This window comes from Phoxinus phoxinus (genome assembly GCF_949152265.1).
Source record: "Phoxinus phoxinus genome assembly, chromosome: 7".
Classification (NCBI taxonomy): Eukaryota; Metazoa; Chordata; class Actinopteri; order Cypriniformes; family Leuciscidae; genus Phoxinus; species Phoxinus phoxinus.
Genome location: NC_136882.1, coordinates 16,864,337 through 16,884,830, shown reverse-complemented (window position 1 = coordinate 16,884,830; position 20,494 = coordinate 16,864,337). Strand labels below are relative to the sequence as shown.

The window sequence follows — 20,494 nt, the reverse complement described above, 5'->3', positions numbered from 1 at the left end:
TCATAGATTTCGTTAATGAAATTAACACTAATATAAATAATACTAATATACTGTAACAAACAGTAAACACAAAGTTTGATCACTGACTTGCCAAGGAAATGCCAAAATCACAAGCTCCCGTCTGATTGGCTAATATGCAACGTTCGTTCAGGCTCTTCCTGTCTCTTTCAGAGTAGGCTGCAAAATAGTCCAAAGTCTGCCTCAGCAAGGCTAGTCTAAATCGCCCTTAAAGTTTTTTTCAAACCTGTATGACCTACATTCTTATGTGGAACATAAAAGAAGATATTAAAGTCACACAGGTTTGGAACGACATGAGGGTGAGTAAAGGATGACAGAATGTTAATTTTTGGGTGTTCTATCCCTTTAAGTGTGATTATAAATATCCTCCTATTGCTCATCCAATTAGATTTCAGAGCTTTTCTGCATTATTTGGGTTATCAGAGCTTGTGTGTGTTTGTTCGAGGTGCATATGAGTAGGCAGTTGTTTGTTTGAGTATGTTTGTGTGGGCGGCGCACAGACTGTGCGGAGGTGAGATGAGATTGCCAAGTGCCTATAGTGACAGGGCAGAAGATCTACCAGCCTTCACCTCTATATCATCATAAAGCTTTGAGCAGTTGCTTTTTTTGTGTGTAGAAAATCATGTATTGAATATCTACCCCTGGGACTAACAAATGAAGGAAATTAGTATTGAACTCCTCTGCGTGATGGAAAATTAAGGGGATAAATTGCTTCGATCGCTAAGATGCTTGTTAAGGAAAGAAACATAAGCGAGTGCTTAAATGTAGACGTAAATGCTTGGCCGAGTGTGCAGTCCTGTTGTACATACTTGACATGCATTCTTGCGTTACTGTGATAACGAACCTTAGTAGTCATATAGCCTTCAAATATCTGTGGTATTAAACCAGAGTTATCATTGAAGTCCCTTTTAAGGCAAGTCATATTGGGGGGGTAAACCGTTCCAATGTGTACAAATAACCACCACGTACACTGAGAATGCAGCACATGCTTGTTTCATGATTTTAATTTGCATTCTGATGCATTTCAGTGTGCTAGAGGTGATTTTGATCACGCTTCTGGCCTTAGGGATTGTGAAAAGCACATGTAAAGAGGAGAGGTGTCACAGCGGCTGAACAGAAGGGGTTCTTCTCTATATGTCACACTGATTCAGCTGGAGGATCGTGGCTGGTGGTGTTATTGATGGGGCCGTTGCCGTGGCGCTGGTGCTGAGACTGAACGACTGTGTCTGATTCATGGCCGTGTCAGCACTCTCTCCGCCGGGGACCCCAGATGTGCAGGGGTCACAGAGGTCAACAGAGGTCACAGGGTTCACGGGCACAGACGTGCAATCTGCCCTGAGAAACCTGAGCCCGTCTAGACGCTCAACAGACCTGTCTACTGAACGAGAGCAGGAACACTTTTAATTTAATGAAATGTCCTCACAAGTGAAGTTTTTTTATCCTGTGCTGACGTATTTCCGGAACAATAGGGCTCGTGGGGCCTTTAGGAGTTTGAATTAGTTAATGATTTTGCAAACTAATTGTTCTTTTGAATAATTTTTTATCTTATTATTCTTTTAAAGAACCAATCTTCCTGACCTTCTAGATACTAAAGACGGAGTTAGGGGTTTGAATTCTTATATTTTCTTCACATCTAGTATCTTTTGTCAAAGGTGTCAAAATGAACATTTCCATCACTTACACTTCCATTAAGATTTTTACACTCATGGAAAACCTGACAATATCATCAAAATATTTTACTGAACTGTGACTTTCAGGCCTGGAAAAGTAATGGAAATTTCTATAGTGAATACAACATTTTCTAGTTATGCCCAAATATTTCACTTTCTTTCTTTCTTTCTTTCTTTCTTTCTTTCTTTCTTTCTTTCTTTCTTTCTTTCTTTCTTTCTTTCTTTCTTTCTTTCTTTCTTTCTTTCTTTCTTTCTTTCTTTCTTTTTTATAAGTCTTCCTTCGTTCTGTTCCTTTTGTTCGTTCGTTCGTTCTTTTCATTCATTCGTTCCTTGCTTCTGTTCCTTTCGTTCATTCGTTCCTTCCTTGTTCCTTTTGTTCTGTAATTCTATTCCTTTCTTTCCTTTCCTTCCCTTCCTTTCATTCCTTCCTGCCTTTCTTCCTTCCTTCCTTCCGTTTTTTCGTTCCTTCCCTCTATTCCTTTCGTTCTTTCCATTCCTTCCTTTCGGCAAACTTGTGTGTCTGTGCAGTTAAATGTAAAAACTGTTTTGAAATCAGTTTGCTTGACTAGAGAAAACAGTATTTACATATATATTTACATATATTACCATTGTAACCATACAAAGCTGTTTGAAATTCTGCAAACTTTCCTCTTTTTTTACGTCTTAATTTTATTATACTTGTCTTGCAATCTTATTTTATTTTCATGCAGGTCAGGTAAATGTAGTGGTCAAAAGGTGTGTGAACTCTGCTCCATTCATCCTCTGTTTTTAATGTGTCTTTGTTCAGTTCAGGTGTGGCAGTCCTGCAGCATTGCCAAATGAATAGGGTTCCTCTCGCTCTCTCTTTCTCTGTCTCTCTCTCTCTCTCTCTCTCTCTCTCTCTCTCTCTCTCTCTCTCTCTCTCTCTCTCTCTCTCTCTCTCTCACACACTCTCACACTCACTCACTTACTCAAACACACACACACACACACACACACACACACACACACACACACACACACACACACACACACACACACACACACACACACACAGGGTTGTTTTTGCTGTTTTGTGCTGAAAATGATAATGACCAACAAAAGGGCCGGTCTCGGATCAGTGTGAAATGTCTCCGCCTCCACCTATGCGGAATCTACGGCCTGCGCTGTAACTCACTTATGCAAACGAGTCTGTTTCTGTCACCATTTCTCTTCTTTATTGAAAATCCAGTCGCCCTCCATGAGATTATTTGTCAGAGCGGTGTGAATTGCAGTGGGCTCAGACGGCCAGGAATTATACAGCAGTCGCCATGAATAAAAATTGAATAAAGAGGAACACTGAATCAGCCGTGAGAGGATTAAAGCCATCCAAATGGAATGAGAAAGAAAGACACAGAGAAGGAAAAAGCAGGACAGGAAGTGAAAGTGGGAGAAAGGAGTAGGTTATCCACAGAGGAAATGCCTTTTTGACTCAGTCGCTGCCAAACTGCCGGAAAGCGTCTTCCTGAAATGCGGAAAGAGCATCAAAGAGCCCATAAACGGCTATTGTTACAAAGACAAGAAGCCAAAAGTCAAACAGGAAAAACTCCATGTCACAGTGGAACTAGATATGCCTGTTATATTTCGAATCCTTCATCCCATTCATTATGATCGGCACACACTCCCGCTGGTTATTTGCCAGTTCAAATGTAGTAGTGCCATAATATTCCCAGCCCACAGTTTTGACCGGTCAAGGTTGCTTTAGTCTTCTCAGTCTTGTTAAAGTAAAAAATAAGTATTAATATTTAGACACTAAACCGTTCATTTAGATATTTAAACTTTTGTTCTGATGTAAATGTAAAATAGGCTAAATAGATTTATTGTGAAGAATTATTTACTTTGTGAAGTATTACACCAGTGGTTCTCAACCTTTTTGACTCCAAATCCCTCTTATTGTCCACAAAAATATTAAAAGGCCCCATGACTCCAGTTCATGATTTACTGAATAACGATTAAGGGAAATGATTTTAAAATTATTTTGTACTCACGATTTCTACCTCATAAAATATTTCATATTTTTTATAACAAGTGGGCTAAAGTCGTCATGAAATCAAAATTGACACCATTTACTTCATCTTGTGGTGAACAATTAACCCGTGCAAGATAATACACAGAAATTTTTTTTGTTGTGGTAATCTTTTATGATTACAGTCAGTCTATTATGAGCGAGGGATGGAGAGGAGGAGCGTTAAAGTCCTCTATTCAATATTCTGTTTCACTTGGGAATAAGCCACAGCACTGAAGTTGCAACTTCCTGTTCACACAAACTTTAAACTGTTGTGTCATGTAATGACATTTGACATGATGTGAAACATTAATTTCCCTGTCCATTCGAACCACAGTTGATTTCTGCTTCCTGTGATTTTATCAGCTTTAAGAGAATTGACTGTTGATGGCTAAAAGAAAACAAGCACATTTATAGGATGCTCTTGTACTGAATACAGGTGGAGCACTTTCCTGTTTGATTGTAGTGTTTGTTTGTTTATTTGTGTATTTTCTCACAGATATTTCATTGCAATCCGTTGTAGATCTTCTTGTATATTGTGGTCAATGCTTGTACTCTTTCAATCTCTGCAAAACAGACATGCGGAGTCTCTGCAATGTATTTGTCATCTGCTGTCTTCATATTGCTCTATGAAATCTGTCCCGTTTTTTGCTGTGCAAGAGCTCCTGCTGATATTTTGTCTGTCTCTTTTGTCATTTCTCTCTCCCTGTCTTTCTCTCCCTCTCTCAATTTTCGTGCTTTATTGCTATGCCAAATCACCAGGCCCATACGAAATCCTCCCCCCCCCCCATATTTTCTGCATCGATTTTGAGGAAAATGTGGAATGGATTTGGTATAATGTGTTAAACTGAACTAACATGCGAGCGGCACGGCACTGTGTAGATGCGGTACTGTGCCCTCATTGATATGTGAAAGCACATATAAATTAGCCATGATGTTTAATAAATAATGATTTAAGAGTCAAGAGATGTGTACAGCTTTGTGAATGGCGTTCCAGTTGAGTGGAAGTCTTTGGGCACAGATAGCTGGGAACACTTTATTGAGCTGCAATCCCTATGGAGTAAATTATTCTGGACTGCTGAAAAATAGGCAGTCACTGTCAGTGTTGGGGAAAGTTACTTTTAAAAGTAATGCATTACAATATTGGGTTACTTCCTAAAAAGTAACTAATTGCGTTACTTTTTATGGAAAGCAATGCGTTGTTACCTTTCCCGTTACTTTTTCTCACCTGGGCTGGGCTTGCTTGTTGGTTTTTTAACAACAAAAAAAGTTATATATTTTCGGCTAATGTAAAGGCTCTTTCACACTAAAAGTGAAACGAATAAGCCTCAAGGTGAAGGAAATTTGCTGAAAAACCTTTCAGCTGTTCTGCCATTCTGGATTGAAAAAAGTGTAACACTCTTTCTTCTGTAAAAAAAAAAAAAAATGTTGATGTTTTTCTAAAGTAATTTTTGCTTATTGGTTGAATTGGATCATCAAAGGTCAGCAGCAAAGACATTGGTTAATAAAATGAGACTAAATACATATATATTTGTTTACTTGCACTTGCTCCTGATTTCTCCTGAGGAAAAACGAAGCAACTTGCGTTACTTATTTGAAAAAGTAACTCCGATATTTTGTCGTAAATTTAAAAGTAATGCGTTACTTTACTAATTACTTGAAAAAAAAGTAATCTGATTACTTAACTCGCGTTACTTGTAATGCATTACCCTCAAGACTGGTCACTGTTGTGCTTTTAATGCAGTTACAGATAATAACGGGGCAGAATGAAAAAGTCTGTCTCTTCTGTCTAGAAGCTATGCTCTGAGCTGTGCCATTGAGCTGATATCCAGAAGTGAGTCTGTGTGCGTGTGTGCCTGTAAGAATTACATTCCACAACAGTATGTGCCAAAAACGCTGTAGTTGTGCTCGTGCTCGCCAGATTGAGTCCATCATTTTATTGTGCTGATGAGCTGTCTGCCAGCGGAGCTGTGAGCGAACAAGCATCTGCTCTTTTCCCTTAATTAATTTATTCATTAGCTTTGCCTCTTTTAACCTTAACCTTTACACAGTGAATGGCAAGAGTATTTTGAGAACCGAGAATGAGTTAGCTTGATGAAACTGCATTCAAATAATAGTGCAGGTATAACCGTCTGATAAAGTCAATTAAGATATAGTGCAATTAGAGCTGTCACAATATAGAGATTCCGCTAAACTATTATCGTGGCCAGCAAAGAATAAAATTGTTTGCAAGGCAAACAAATCTTGTTTGCCTTGCATGTAATTTTTATCTTATGGTTTTGTCATATTTGTTTGCTTGATGCTCTTGGTGGGGTTTGGTTCATTTTCTGTTGTAAGGTGTAAGGACTTTGAAATAACTGAAATATTTTGGTGAAATGATATGTAATTGTAATGTTGTTGACAAAGCTTCATAGCTTCAAAAATGTCTAATTTGTTTTAAATAATTTACTGGAAAATAATTATTAGACCGTTTGTCAGCCAATCAGAATCAAGCATTCAACAACCCGTGGTGGTATAAATTATAAATTTTATTTGATTAAATTGTAACCTTTGCTCCTTTTTGGTTTTATTTTGATTAATCGTGCAGCCCTAATAACAATATGAGTGCAATGCAACAAGACCTCCCAAATCATAGATCAGCCTGTTTGTTGCTATGCGCTTGCTAGGTTCTCTTGTTCTGAATGGTTGCAAGGTGTCAGAAAGCCCCACCTTCATGGAAGTTGCCATCTGTAGACATGTCTTGGATCTGAAGGTAATAGTGGTTAAAGGCAGATTTCAGCCAAGTTATGTTTGTCTGGACTGGAACAAGAATGTATGAATGTAGTTTATCAGGCTCCCTCACTCCCTTCCCCTCAATCCTACACTGAAATCTGAATGTAGGCCAGAGAATTCCCTTTGAGTGGCTTTCGTTGTCCTGGCTGGTGTGGGGATTCAGGTAGTGATGTTGAGTCATGTTGATGTAATGGCAGCATGATGGCTTGCTTGCTCATGAATGATTCCTATTAGAGTCTCCCTGGTGTCTCTGAGTCGGTAGTCTTTGAAATTCTCCCACACGGGCTTTGTATGATGAATTGGATGCATATCTAAGATGTGACTGCCAGTCTGTTGGAAAATACCGTGTGTGTGTGTGTACCCATAATCACAATCCCTTCGGGGGGAAATTATTCATCATTCCAGTGCTTTCATACAATCGGTTTTCCAGGTGTCTCTCATGAGTCTTGATTTAAAGTATTTTTCCCTCTCTCTTTTAGATTTTAATGTAAGAATTTTGTTTTGCTCTTTGCACAAACTGGTCAGGGTGTACTTCTGTAGAAGAAAACCATTAAATGTATAGAAAATTCTGTCATAATTTACTCACCCTCACCAAACCTGTATGACTTTCGTTCATCGTCAAAATGCAAATGAAGACACTTTTAATATCCTCTCATAATCTCTAATTTGTGTGCATAAATTGAAAGTTCAGGTAACCAAAACTTTGATGCTTTAAAACTTTCATAAAAATATAGGAAAAGTAATCTATATGAAGTGAGTGGTTTAATCCAAGTCTTCTGAAGACAGAGAGAGAGAGAGTGTGTGTGCGAGGCAGAAGAAAGAAAGTCATAAAGGTTTTGATTGGAATGACATGAGAAAATGATGAATCTCTTTCAAATCTCCATGACAATTGTGTTAATTTTTTTCACAATAGAGCTTGTCAGGTTGTTTAAAAAAAAGTCTCAAGTTACATCACAGCCCCGGAGGGACATTCTCACTCTAGAGTGCATTTGATTGGACAGAAATCTGTATAGTGCAGGTCAGGATGAGTCATCAGTATTTTTAAGGAATATATTAACATAGATGGTTTCAAATTTAACATTGGCTTAACTTTTGTTTTAAAGTAAGTAATCCGGTTTCCTTAAAATTTTAAGTTAATTGAATGATTGAGTTGATACAATGAGGAGATTGGTTTAATCATCAGAAACACAACATATAGTGTTATCTGAACCACATAAATGATCTAAGTTGATTTGACAACGTTTTTTTTTTTTACAGCGTGGACTAAAAACCACACAATTTAAATTTCATATGGTTTAGTGTTTTTCCTCTGTGTGTGCTTTTAACCTGTAACTTTAAAAGCATATCTAAGTGCTGTCTCTTTAATCTCGTACAGCGCTCACACAAATAGAAAAGAGAAAGTGAGGAAAGGCAAAAATTTAGGCAAGTCACAGACTTTATTGCAGGAAGGTTGTGACTGCATTCTGTTGCCAGGCATCATGAGTGGGAGTCGGTGAAGTCACAGAAGAGTTCTGGTTACCCAGGGAAACTGCATCTGTCCTGATGATCGTCTCTAAGAATGTGAAGGACAGAAGATCAGATCCATGTGTGAAGTGAGGACAAACACGAAGCTACAGAGAGAAACAAAGTCTTTTAATGGATCACACCACGTGTCTCCATGAAGGTCTTCTTTTGTTGCACATAACATGACAAAAGAAGAATTTTATTTGTGATCAAATACATGCAGCCCTGGTGAGCATTAAAAAAAAAAAAAACTTCTATCAAAAACATCGAGTAATCTTATTTAGCTTAAAACTTTGGCCGGTAGTATATGAAAATATGGAGACGTGAGAAAGAAAGGAGAGCTCTCATAATAGACGGAGGGCTGGAGGGAGACATACAGGAAGTACAACAGGATTGTTGGTATAGTCTGGAAGAGGGAGGGACACTCAGACATTCTGCCTCCGAGCTAAATGCCGACGGCTCCAAGACATGTAAACAGTGTCTACGTATGCATGAGAAGGAGAGAGCGTTTTTTATGTCTATACCTATAAATGCCTGCGTTTTATGCTCCTGAGCGTTACACGAGCGTGGCTATATACGAGTGTGTGTGTGTGTGTGGGTGTGAGAGATCACTTTCCAGAAGCCAACACCAGACTGACGCACTGCTGTGGTTTAAATCTCATATTTATTGATCTGTCTTGAGAAACCCAAACCATTCTGAGCCATGTTGTTCTTTCTGCTGCAGTGGACCTGGGAGGGTCCAGCACAAAAAAATATGGGCAGAAGTGTGGATTTGCATGCATATTGTATTTGTTTTTTGTTTTCCCATACATCCGCTTTCATTGCGTTGAAGATAAACAGCTAAATTCCACATTTCCTGCTGTATTCTGCATGCATCAATCCTCATATGTATTAAAATATGCAGGCACAACATTTTAAGCTCAATTCAATCTGAAGTTCCCTTTAATCATCAGCATTTGTGTGGTGGGGTTTGTTTTAAAGAGACTGTCCTGCCATTTTAAGTGTTTGTTCTCTTTCTCTCGGCTTGAAACTGAAGTCCATAGCTGTGGTTTTATCATTCCCACTCATCTTTCTCTCTCTTTAGCTCTTTTGTGTGTGAGAGAGGCTTTCTTGCCTCGAAGCTCTCGCTCGCGTATGCAAGGACATGTCTGTGTCTGAAGCCGAGTGAGAAAATGGAGAAAGTGAAAAGAATCAAAAGCTAAAAGAAATCTAGTGCTGGGTTTAATTGGATTTTGGGCGGCAGGAGTCTGTATGGCTCACGTTCATGACAGACCAGAACATTTTCAGACTTCACATTTCTACCTGATTTTATTTTTTTATTTTTTGGGTTTCAACAGAAGTTGGTAGAATGTTCGTCTTGGTGGGTGGACTGTTATTGTTTAACAAAACTAGTGGACAGATTTGTGTGTGTTCAGGATTTACCAAATCGCATTGTAAGAGCAGATCTTCATGAAGTAACTGCACATTCCTGGACCAGAAGTATTAAAGGAATGTTTTGGATTAAATGCATGTTAAATTTATGAGTTTTACGACTGGGATAAACATTCGGTACACACTAGAAAGTATAGTCACTTGACCAAAGTATACACTGCCATGCAAATGTTTGGGTTCAGTATTATTTTTTAATAATTAAATTAAAATATAACTTTTTTTTAACAAGGGCACATTAAATAGATTAAAAGTGATTCCATTTAAAGAAATTTTATTCATCAAAGATTCCTGAAAAGTATGTATCACAGTTTCCACATAAATATCTTTGATAATAAAAATAAATGTTTCTTGAGCAGTAAATCAGCATATTAGAATGAATTCTGAAGGATCATGTGACACTGAAAACTGTAGTAAAGATGCTGAAAATTCAGCTTTACATCACAGGAATAAATTACATTTTAAAATATAGAAAAATAGAAATTTTTTATTTTTGATTATAATAATTATTTTTATTATAATAATTATTATAATATACAATAATACAGTTTTCACTGTAGTTTTGATCAATTAAATGCAATCTTGGTGAGCAGAAGATACTTTTTTCAAAGCGTTTAAAAACCTTACCAACCCCATCCACATGTTACTGTATGTGAATACTAGTGTCCAATAAAGTTGCTTATTAACCTTGTCAGTGTAAAATTATTTACAGTTCAAAGAACACATTTTTGCTTCAAATAATCAACTTCAACACATTAGCAAAAATGTGAGTATGAAACATTTCTGCTAATAAAACCTCTGGAATGTCTTGCCCCAATTGACATTACTGCGCAGTATATCATTTTGGTTCGTTTTTACAAAATTATTTTCTGGGTTAAATTGCAGTATGTTGATTCATTTTTCAACTTGCCATTTCAAATCCAGGTGTTTCAGACACAATTATACTAAATATGAGCTTAAATGCAAATTACATTTGAAGGTCTAAGGTTCTTCTGGTCTCTTCTCTCTTCCTCCAGAAGATCAACAGCCTTTACACCGAGATGAGGCCATCTTCATCGCCCTCGCGTCTGTCTCCATAGTAGCGGTCCTGATTGTGGCGCTGTTCTTCGGCTACCGCATGATGACGGGTGAGATTCAGCACTCTGTGTTATGATTGGCTGTTTGCAAATGAAGGTCACGTAATAATGTTACTGTGTTTGTTTCAGGCGAGTGTAAACAGGGGCTGCACAATATGGACATGATAGAGGCCGCACCATCAGAACCGTCTCTGGATTTAGACAGTTTAAAACTCCTCGAAGTGAGTTTAGCTCTTCAAGCTAACATCAAATATGTGCAGAAATGATCATATTTTGATTTTGAATTGTATTCTAATGAGCCTGAACCATCTGTATTTGTTTATCATGTAACATCTGCTAGAATTCACACCTGAATAATTTCTTTCTTGCAGTTGATTGGTCGAGGGCGCTATGGCTCTGTCTACAAAGGATCGCTTGATGAACGCCCGGTCGCTGTTAAAGTTTTTACCTATGCCAACCGGCAAAACTTTGTGAATGAGCGCTCCATCTACCGAATCCCTCTTCTGGAGCATGATAACATTGCTCGATTTATCGTTGGCGATGAGCGTCTCACGGCAGATGGGCGGATGGAGTACCTGCTGGTCATGGAGCACTACCCTCATGTGAGTATTGCTCTAGTTCAAGCCCTCATTCTCTCATCCTTAAAGTTGTTTGTGACACGGCTCTGGTGCCTGGCTGTCCTGCTTGGTGTAGTTTTCCACATTTTACCTTCATCTGTCCTTTGTTCCTCATCTCCTTGTTTCATTGGTGTCTCCTGACTATTTCTGTCAAAGTCGGGAGTGGAATCGAATGTCCTGCCGCTATCTGGCTAGGTATTTTTATCCATGATTCAGATGGATTTCCAGCAGGCAGCATGAGAAGGGTGACTTGGATGTCGGCTTTGTGTTTTAGCCGTCCCTGTGCCTGTTTGTTTGTCTTTCTCTATCTCTACATGACTTTCTCCTATTATTTTCTTTAAATTTTTCTGTATCCATCTGCCATTACCGTCTGATAAAGGCGATTTCTCTCCTAATCTAAACAGTTGTGCAGTATTTCAGCACAAATTTCTTTGTTTTATTGTTTCCACTTTATATTAATTGTCTTTAGTAACTACATACTAACATTTTAATTAATAATTTCATACAATGCACTTACTGTGTACATAGTACATACATATATTTACATTGTACTTGTATTTAATAAATACCTGCATGTAATTACAGCTGTAATTAATTTATGTTATTACATCTATAATTAAACTGTTGATGTTAACAGTTTATCTGTTATCCCTTAACCCTACCCATATCACCAAAACTGTCCCTAAACTTACCCGTATCCCACATCAATAGAAGCTAAAGTGATTTGCAATACAACTTGAACACAATAAGTGCTCTGTGAACCCAGATAGACCGGCGCTTGTGCTGCAGACAAACAGGCAAAAAGCACTTGCTGCTTCCAGTTCATTTTATGTACTGATTCCATTTACATTTAGTCGTTTCCCTTCAAAATGTTTGTTTTTAGTGGCAATAAAACTGATTCAGTGTCTATAAAATGGAGTATCATCAGTCATCAGTGAATGTCATTCATAAGCATTACTAGGCAACCAGTAGTGGGACCGCAGACTTTAAAGTCGCTGACAATATGAACGCAGCTTAAGTTTCCGCTCTTTCAATCTTAATAAAAATCTTAAAGTTGTAAAGTTTGAGTCAGAATAGTTTGCGAGAGTATGAGGATAAACAAAACAGGGCTGTAAAAGTGGACTAGTGCATAGACTCATTTTCTTGTTCGGTGTGATGTGACAAGATCTGTATTCCCATTTAGCTACTTGTTAGCAACCACCATTTCAAGACGCGTAAAATCTTAAAACAAAAACACAAGTGGGGTATTACTGATATGTTTTATGTTTACTTTAGAGTAAAGTATAAAAATTCCTTGATCTTGTCTTCACCACAGACCTTATTTTTAACAAAACAAAAACAAAACATTGACTTCAGGTCAATGGAAACGAAAGTGCAAAAATGCTAACTTGTTTTTGAGTTTTAGGACTCGTTCCCTCTCTACGGGTATACCACTGTATTTAAATGTCATTGTCTCTTTTTTAACAAAAACATGCCTCCTTTGTAAATTAGGCTTTTTGTAGATTATAGATTATTTTTCACAAAACGCAATTTGCCTGGCACAATTAATAACGCCTGCGAAAAGCAGAGAGTAAACTGAATTTTACTTTGAAGAGATGTTTCTGTACATTTTTATTGATCACTGAAGCAGTGATCACTATTTATCAAACGACAAAAAGATGATGCAGAACATTGTTATAACTGTGTATATATTATCACTCAAGTGCACTTTCAGCTTCTTTAATAGTCAATATAGGTGTCTGGATTGCACTGGTGAAGTGATGCTTTACATTCCCAGTAAAGTACGTCCGATTGCAGTAGCTGACGCATCCTTGACAACCTCGCACTCAAAACCAGCCTGCAAGATGGGGGTTTAAATTTCACTCAGCACAAATTCTTTGGGCATGTTTGTGCTGTTATCCGATTTGCATAATTCCTTTAATCAGGTGCTAAAACAATGCAAGACAGCACATGCCAATAAACAGCACTATCAACAGGCTCAATTCATTCTTAGTCATTCCCCCCCTCAGCTTTTCAGAACTCGCACAATAAAACCCCAGATCCTGTGCAAGGTGTTTTCCTGTACATTCCTGTTTGACATGTTATAACTCGCAAGTTTGTCTGTGAGTACGCCTCTTCTACCCGCTTGGGCCTTTTGAATGGCAGTGAGGAATGAGACACACCTTTATTGTGTCTGGCTGCAGACCGACAGCAACCTTTGAGACAGTGCTGTGTTTGCTCTTGTCCTGTTTCACTTCTAATGTATGAATTATATAATGAACTCATACTATAGCCTTGAGCAGAAGTACAGGAAAAACCCTTGTAGGTGAATCTTCACTTCATATTTAGACATGAGTTGAAGGTTCCCTTTAGGCTCAATCTAAGGTTGTGTTCTCACACTTGGCATGTTTGGCGTTAGTTCGGTTCATTTAAATAAGTGTGAACGCTGAAAAGATGGGTCTCAGTCCGCTTCCAAACCAACTCTGGTGCCGTTCGAATGAAATATGAAATCAACACGGACCAAAGACATGTAAACGAACCATAAACAAGAAGATGAGGCACTAAAAAGGACAGATTGCTCACACATTTTGTAATGTTTTTTTGGTCCGGACCAAAGGAACCAAGCGAACCGAACTACAAGTGTGAACACACCCTAAGAACTCTTTGGGTTAATCCTGATATGCTGTACCTTTTAAAATCTGCAAAATACAATATCTGTGTTGTTTCACACTCAATATTTTTTATTAAAACATAATTCGATACATTGTCGCAAATTAATTGGATGGAAATAACAAGCTAAAGTTAGCCACTGTTTAGTGAGTGAATGAGAGTTACATGAGGGTGTCAAGTTCTGTCAACTTGAAGTTAATTCTTAACCATTTATTAATAAAAGTTTTAGAGTGAGACAAACCAACTAATAATTCACAGAATTAATCCAACCCATTGCTAATACTTGTGCAATAATGTGTGTGCTCTTGTTTTCCTACCAAAAATGATGTAACTTCCTGCAGGATATTATTAAAAACTGGCTTTAGTTAGTTTAGCTAAACGGATATTACAAAAGAATGTGTGTTGTCCAAAATTCTAAACTCCTAGGCAGCCCAGAATGCATTGTAAGAGACTCGGTGGAAAGAAAAATCCTGCAATAGAGAGAAATGTCAGTTTGTAATGGGGTAATGGGGTAATGGGGTTCCCTGTCAGTTAGGATGCTGCCTTAGAAGACATTAATTTTAAGCAGTAGACAGAAAAGCAGCTCACGCAGCTCACTAGGTTTTGGAACAAGGCCTGTGTCTGTATATCAGTCAATGTTCTGTCTGTCACACATGGTTAGAAAGAAGGAATGCCAGGGAGGCCAGTGTCCGGGGATAACATCGTTTTCCCTGTCGCTATGGTAACAAGAAGACTTAGGCAGGGCTTAAGGGAAAGTGATTGGCTTTTATGGCTCTGATGTACACTTACAGGTAGATAACCTTTTCTCTACCCAGAGCGCCCTGCAGTCTGTTTGTTTTCTCTTCTACCCCTCCATCCTAGATGATGGGTCAAAAGTCTCTTGATCTGTGTACTGCTATCGGTATTCAGCTCAGTTTAACACAGAAGCAGTTTGTGATACTAAATACAATACAACTAAAATGAGCAACAAGTATATTTATCAACATTTAAGGTAATATAATAATATGCTTACAATATAACTTATGTTGTAACATTACATTATATGTTAATAATTTTTTACATTTTAAATGATGTTATGTTTATTTTAGTGGCCTTTTATTATTATGGGACAGTAATCAGACAGGAAGCGGTAGAGAGAGAGGGGGACGGGATCGGGAAAGGTCCGCAAGCCAGGACTCGAACTCGCACTATATGTCGTGCGCTGCCTACTAGGCTACCGGTGCTGACAAAAATAAAATATTTTAGTTGTATTGTAGCCATATTATAATATTACCGTAAATTTTAATCTTTTTAAAAACATGTGTTGTTGATTTTAGTTATGTTTTAACCATATTATGTTACCTTATATGCTATTAATAATAAATACAATTGTTAATTGTATATATTTTGTAACTATATCGTAATATCTTTTTTGTTTTGTTTAATTTTGATCAATACAATTTACATGTAAATATTTGTTTTCTGTAGGACTGCATAGCATATTCTTTATACATGCTGTATTCCAGACTAATTGTATTGGTTATTGCACTCAATAAACACGCATGTGATTGGTTGCAATGCTCAATCAAATGCAAACAAATTCTGCACAAACAGTCGAATATTTTGATGCATCAAAAGAGAAGATCTAAGTCAAATTCTGCAATCGTCATTTTTACATAATTGTCAGCTGCAATTTGTCACATTTCAAAAGCTTGCCAGCTGCAAAGTGACCTAACAATTCAATGTTATATGCAGAATGCCCCACCATGAATTTGTTCTTAGTTTGACAGTTATGGATATTTCTACAACCCGCATAATTACATCTGCCTCTCTACAGCAGCTCTTGTGTTCTGCATGTTCAAATCCTTCCTGTTGAACTAATCAAATCTAATCTACAGTGTTATTTAATAGTTCAGTTTGGAAAAAATGCTCTGTTATGTTTGTTGACTAGTTTTAATTGCGTTGCCTAAATACCCCAGAGGCAGTGATTAGTTGCAGGCGGCTTTACATTACAACTTTGTTGAAGCTCCAATTCATTATTCAAGAGCTTCATAAGCTTCATATCTGCTCTACCGAGATTTGAAACGCTGATGTAAAAGCAATGCTGAGTTCTGTGGAAAAGAAGCAACATTGTTGTTGTAGAGCAGTGTTAAAAGCACAGTTCTTATTTTCTGCAACCGAAGATTTCCTGCTATAACCAGTGGCGCGTTTCAGGAGTTACAGGTTGTGTGTGTGCTAGTTTAACTGTATTGTGACTGTTATTGTAGGGCTCTCTGTGTCGGTACCTGAATCTGCACACATTGGACTGGGTGAGCTGCTGTCGTCTGTCACATTCGCTCACGAGAGGACTGGCCTACCTGCACACTGAGCTCCTGAGAGGAGGTGAGGCTCACCTCGACACATCCTTCACTCAACTACTTTTTCATTTTCCACCACCTTGCCATATACAGTATTTTTCTGCCCGTTTGAAAGAATGAAGCCTTAGTGCTTAAAACCATTTGATATCTGTGTTTAAAGGTGAAGCGTTTTTTAAATTTTTTTATTATAGTGAAATGTAGGGCAGAACTTGACTGATTGTATCATTTTTTTTTTAAAAGAAATTAATACTTTAATTCAGCAAGGACACATTATATTGATCGAAAGTAGACATTTATAATATTACAAAAATGTATGTTTAGATTAAATGTTGTTATTTACAACTATTCATCAAAGAATCCAGAAAAAAATGTATCACTGTTTTCAAAAAATATTAAACAGCACAACTGTTTTCAACATTGATTATAATAAGAAATGTTTCTTGATAATCAAATCAGCATATTAGAATGATTTCTGAAGGTTCATGTGACACTCAATACTGGAGTAATGATGCTGAAAATTGAGGTTTGACATTACAGGAATAAATACATTTAATTAGAAAACAAGGTATTTTAAATTGTAATATTTCACAATATTACTCTTTTGATGTATTTTTGATTAAATAAATGCAGCATTGGTGAGTATTTTTAAAATAAAATATAATAATAAAAAGGGGACTCATGGGAGAAATAAATCATAATGTTACCCCTTTTCCATTTTGTACCAGCTTGCAACATACGAACATATGAACACGTGTCATCTGACCACTAGGAGACTTTGAAGAAGATCTTACATTCATCGCTATTTAATATTCTGTTAAAAAAACGTTTGATGTCTAGGTTCAAATCTTCAAATAAGAAAGTAGTTATCTTTCAGTTTCAACATCAACAGACTTTACCATGAGTTTGATTGGCATATCATTTAGCAGAAGTCTTGTGGGAGATATAAATCATAACATGACCTGGAGGCACAGATGTGTTCATATAATATATGACAAGCATTTTAATAGAGTCATGTAGAAGAAAAATTGAGGTTGAATACAGTCATGGTCAAGGTGAATGTGCTGTTGTCCTAGTTTTCTGTATGTGCTGCTCTTGAGTTTGTGTGATTCTGTATTTAAACAACTCTTTCGTCAATAAATGGTTCTCGAGTTCAGTAGACACAACACCCTTAAAGTGTAAGTTTTCCGATTTTTAACCCACTTTGTATTGTTACAATGTCGGTAGTATATGTAAATGAACAATGTTTGTTACCTGGACAGAGAAGTTCATATTTATTTGTCAGCAATAGTCTATCGGATGACGTAAAACGTGTCATCCAGCGGACTTTAGTGAAAAGAAAATATTATGCCTCTGCTTTTTTGTATCCCTGCCCAGGGACAGTCAGATCGCCAGAGGGTTATTAACAGAACAGTTATTCTAAGAGTACGTTTATCACTGTAAATTATTCTGTACTTTATGGTAAAAATGGAACACTATGGCAACTGCTATCTTACCTGACACCGCGTTTTGCTTCAGGCAGAACTGACAGAATGGCAGTTTCTTTCAGTTTTTCCCCTCTGTTTGGCACACGACTCTGTGTTCGTAGTCATCCAGTTTGAAATGTTGACTAAACCTTGAGGTTTTTCAGATTTTCTGTTGCAGTGTTATCTCTGTATTTATGATTCTTTGCAGCCTTTAGCCACTGCCTACAACTGAAAACTAACTGGAAAGTAACTCACTCCCGCTAAATGTTAACTCTTTGAATTATTATACCCGGGAACAAAACTAGTCGACACCATAATAACTAAAAGTTTGCTAAGAAGTATTTCCTACTAAAGCAAGACTCAGTTGTCTCTGGTACAGTAAGTGTATCCGTACTAGAGTGGCGGAAGTGGCCTTGGATGGCAACGTGCCCAGTGCGTTATGGGTTTTCCTGCCTATTTGGCAAAAGGGGAAAAAACAATCTCTAGTCAGGTAGCACAGATTTAAAAAAAAATGTCTGCTGCATAGGCAGCCAAGTTTTATTGAAAGCCCATTTTGCTAGCAGTGAAGAACCCCTTTAATGCCGTAGCCCAGCAGGAATGTGTGTATAACCACATGGGTTAAATAAGCTACGAGAATCCACCCAAAGACCATCGGCGGGCCAGTGGACTGCCTTCTCTAATCTGCTCATCTGGGTCAGACAGAATGTTTTCTATAACGTGAATCAGACACTATTCATTTTTTATGACACTTCAACAGAATGACAGCGTGTAGTTCATAATGCTGAGCGCGTACACACTGGAGCTTCACAGCTGGAGGAAATATTTTATGCAGATGGGCAGTTTGATATATGCCAGTTACCCAAAACATTGTCTGAAATGGAAGAGAGACTCAGGGTTTTTTAATTAGGCAATACAACAACATGCTCAATTCTAATTGAGTCTTTGGCTCTTCCAATGATCCTTGAGGTAAGCCAGCACATGTTTTACTAATAGATATCACAATACTTTGCCCAGTATATTAAGACAGTTGTTTGTTTGCTTTAAAAAAATTGGTTTTGACTGGAGTGCCTTGCCTTAAAGGGCCAGAACGCGGTGCAAAAGAGATAACACTTGGCTAGTTTGTGCGTCACGCTCCTCATGTTTCTCTGGGTGCTGGAGCGTCGCCAGAGATCTACAGACAATCTGCAGCTCATCAGATCTCAAGTTCATTTCCCTCTCTGTCTCTGGCCCTGCCCTCATTACGAACTGATCTCAGAGCTGCCGTCCACCAGCTTCCTGCGCCTGTCGTCATTACGAGCTGATCTCGGTACAGCCGTGGTTCAGTTTGCTCTGCCACTGCCCTCATTACTGGCTGAACTTTAGAGCCAGACAGCCAGCATGTGGAGGATGGGGGGATGACTGGGAGAGAGGGCATTCATTCTGAAACTAGCATCATGTGCTTCTGTCAGCGCCCTCTGCTGGTTCTGTTGTGCAAGTGGTTTGTAAAGACTCCACAAAAACAATATGTGGGTTTCTTTTGACCCTGTGGACTCTCTTAAAACACTGATTTATTTAATTTGTCTAAAAATGTCCAAGAGTACATACACTACCGTTCAAAAGTTTGGAGTTGGTAAGATTTTTTTCTTATTAAGTCTCTCCAAGGCTTAATAATTACAGTTTAAAATAACAGTTTATTTTGTATTTGAATACATTTTAAAATGTAATTTATTCCTGTGATGGCAAAACTGAATTTTCAGCATCATTTCTCCAGTCTTCAGTGTCACACGATGTTTTAGAAATCATTCTAATAAGCTGATTTGATGCTCAAGAAAGATATATTATAGAAAGTATTTGCGCTGCTTGCATGTTTTTTTTTTCAGGATTATTTAATGAACAGAAAGCATTTATTTGAAATAGAAATCTTTCCTAACAATTTAAAAGTGTTTACTGTCCCTTTTGATGAATTTAATGCATCCCTGCTAAATAAAAATATTAATTTCTTTAAAAAATCAGATACTTCCCCACTAGCACATGAAGAGGTGACCGCTTTTAAGGACAGATTATTGTTTTACTTTCACATCATTAGAGGTGTGTCAGCCTTGATTCTATGAAACAACTGTGAAACCACAATTTCTTCACAGATATATATAAACCTGCCGTGTCACACCGGGATCTAAACAGCCGTAATGTTCTGGTGAAGAACGACGGCACGAGTGTGATTAGCGATTTTGGTCTGTCCATGAAACTGACAGGGAATCGTCTCGTACGGCCTGGTGAAGAGGAAAACGCCGCCATCAGTGAGGTCAGCACATAAGCACTCACTTAACTGGAACATTATAATAAACCTGAAGCTGCTGAAATTTAGGCCATGTTGGTATTCACCTGAGAATGAGGTGTCCAAAACTGCTGATCCAGACCCAACATGAGTGCACCTTTCCCCTCACACCTGCTCTGTTGTGCTGTCTAGGTGGGCACCATCCGCTACATGGCGCCGGAAGTGCTGGAGGGAGCTGTGAACCTCAGGGACTGCGAGTCGGCTTTGAAACAGGTGGACATGTATGCCATCGGCCTCATCTACTGGGAGACCTTCATGAGGTGCACTGATCTTTTTCCAGGTGAGGACTGCAACTGTGCACGAACAACAGCTAGCATGTATACTGCTGGCTAAGCAGAACTGTAGCATGTAACTTAAGATAGTTTCAGCGTCTTATCATGTCTCCATGTTATAAGAAGGATAATCCACAGCTAACTGAGCATTAAATGATTGTAATGCACGACAAGGAGGCAGAGAACCACCCAACATGAAGTGCCTCCATCCTATTATTACTATCGTAATATATAGCCTTTTGTAGCACAAAATGATTGCAGTCCTCACAAAGAGAGTTCTGGATTGTGCATAATGCTCACAGCAGGAAGTCCGACTATAATTGTCTTTATGTTTTTTATTGAAAGAGAATTTG

General features: G+C 38.0%; 1 protein-coding gene across 1 annotated transcript in view; it reads left to right on the top strand.

Annotated features, from left to right (window-relative positions):
• The window catches only part of bmpr2b (bone morphogenetic protein receptor, type II b (serine/threonine kinase)), a 71,075-nt gene that overhangs the window by 40,474 nt on the left and 10,107 nt on the right, over nt 1–20,494 (top strand). Inside the window, exons 4-9 of the mRNA XM_079618667.1 lie at nt 10,431–10,541; nt 10,620–10,711; nt 10,862–11,092; nt 16,003–16,117; nt 19,676–19,836; nt 20,002–20,149. Coding sequence (XP_079474793.1) covers nt 10,431–10,541; nt 10,620–10,711; nt 10,862–11,092; nt 16,003–16,117; nt 19,676–19,836; nt 20,002–20,149 — 858 coding nt within the window. The remainder of the gene's footprint in view (nt 1–10,430; nt 10,542–10,619; nt 10,712–10,861; nt 11,093–16,002; nt 16,118–19,675; nt 19,837–20,001; nt 20,150–20,494) is intronic.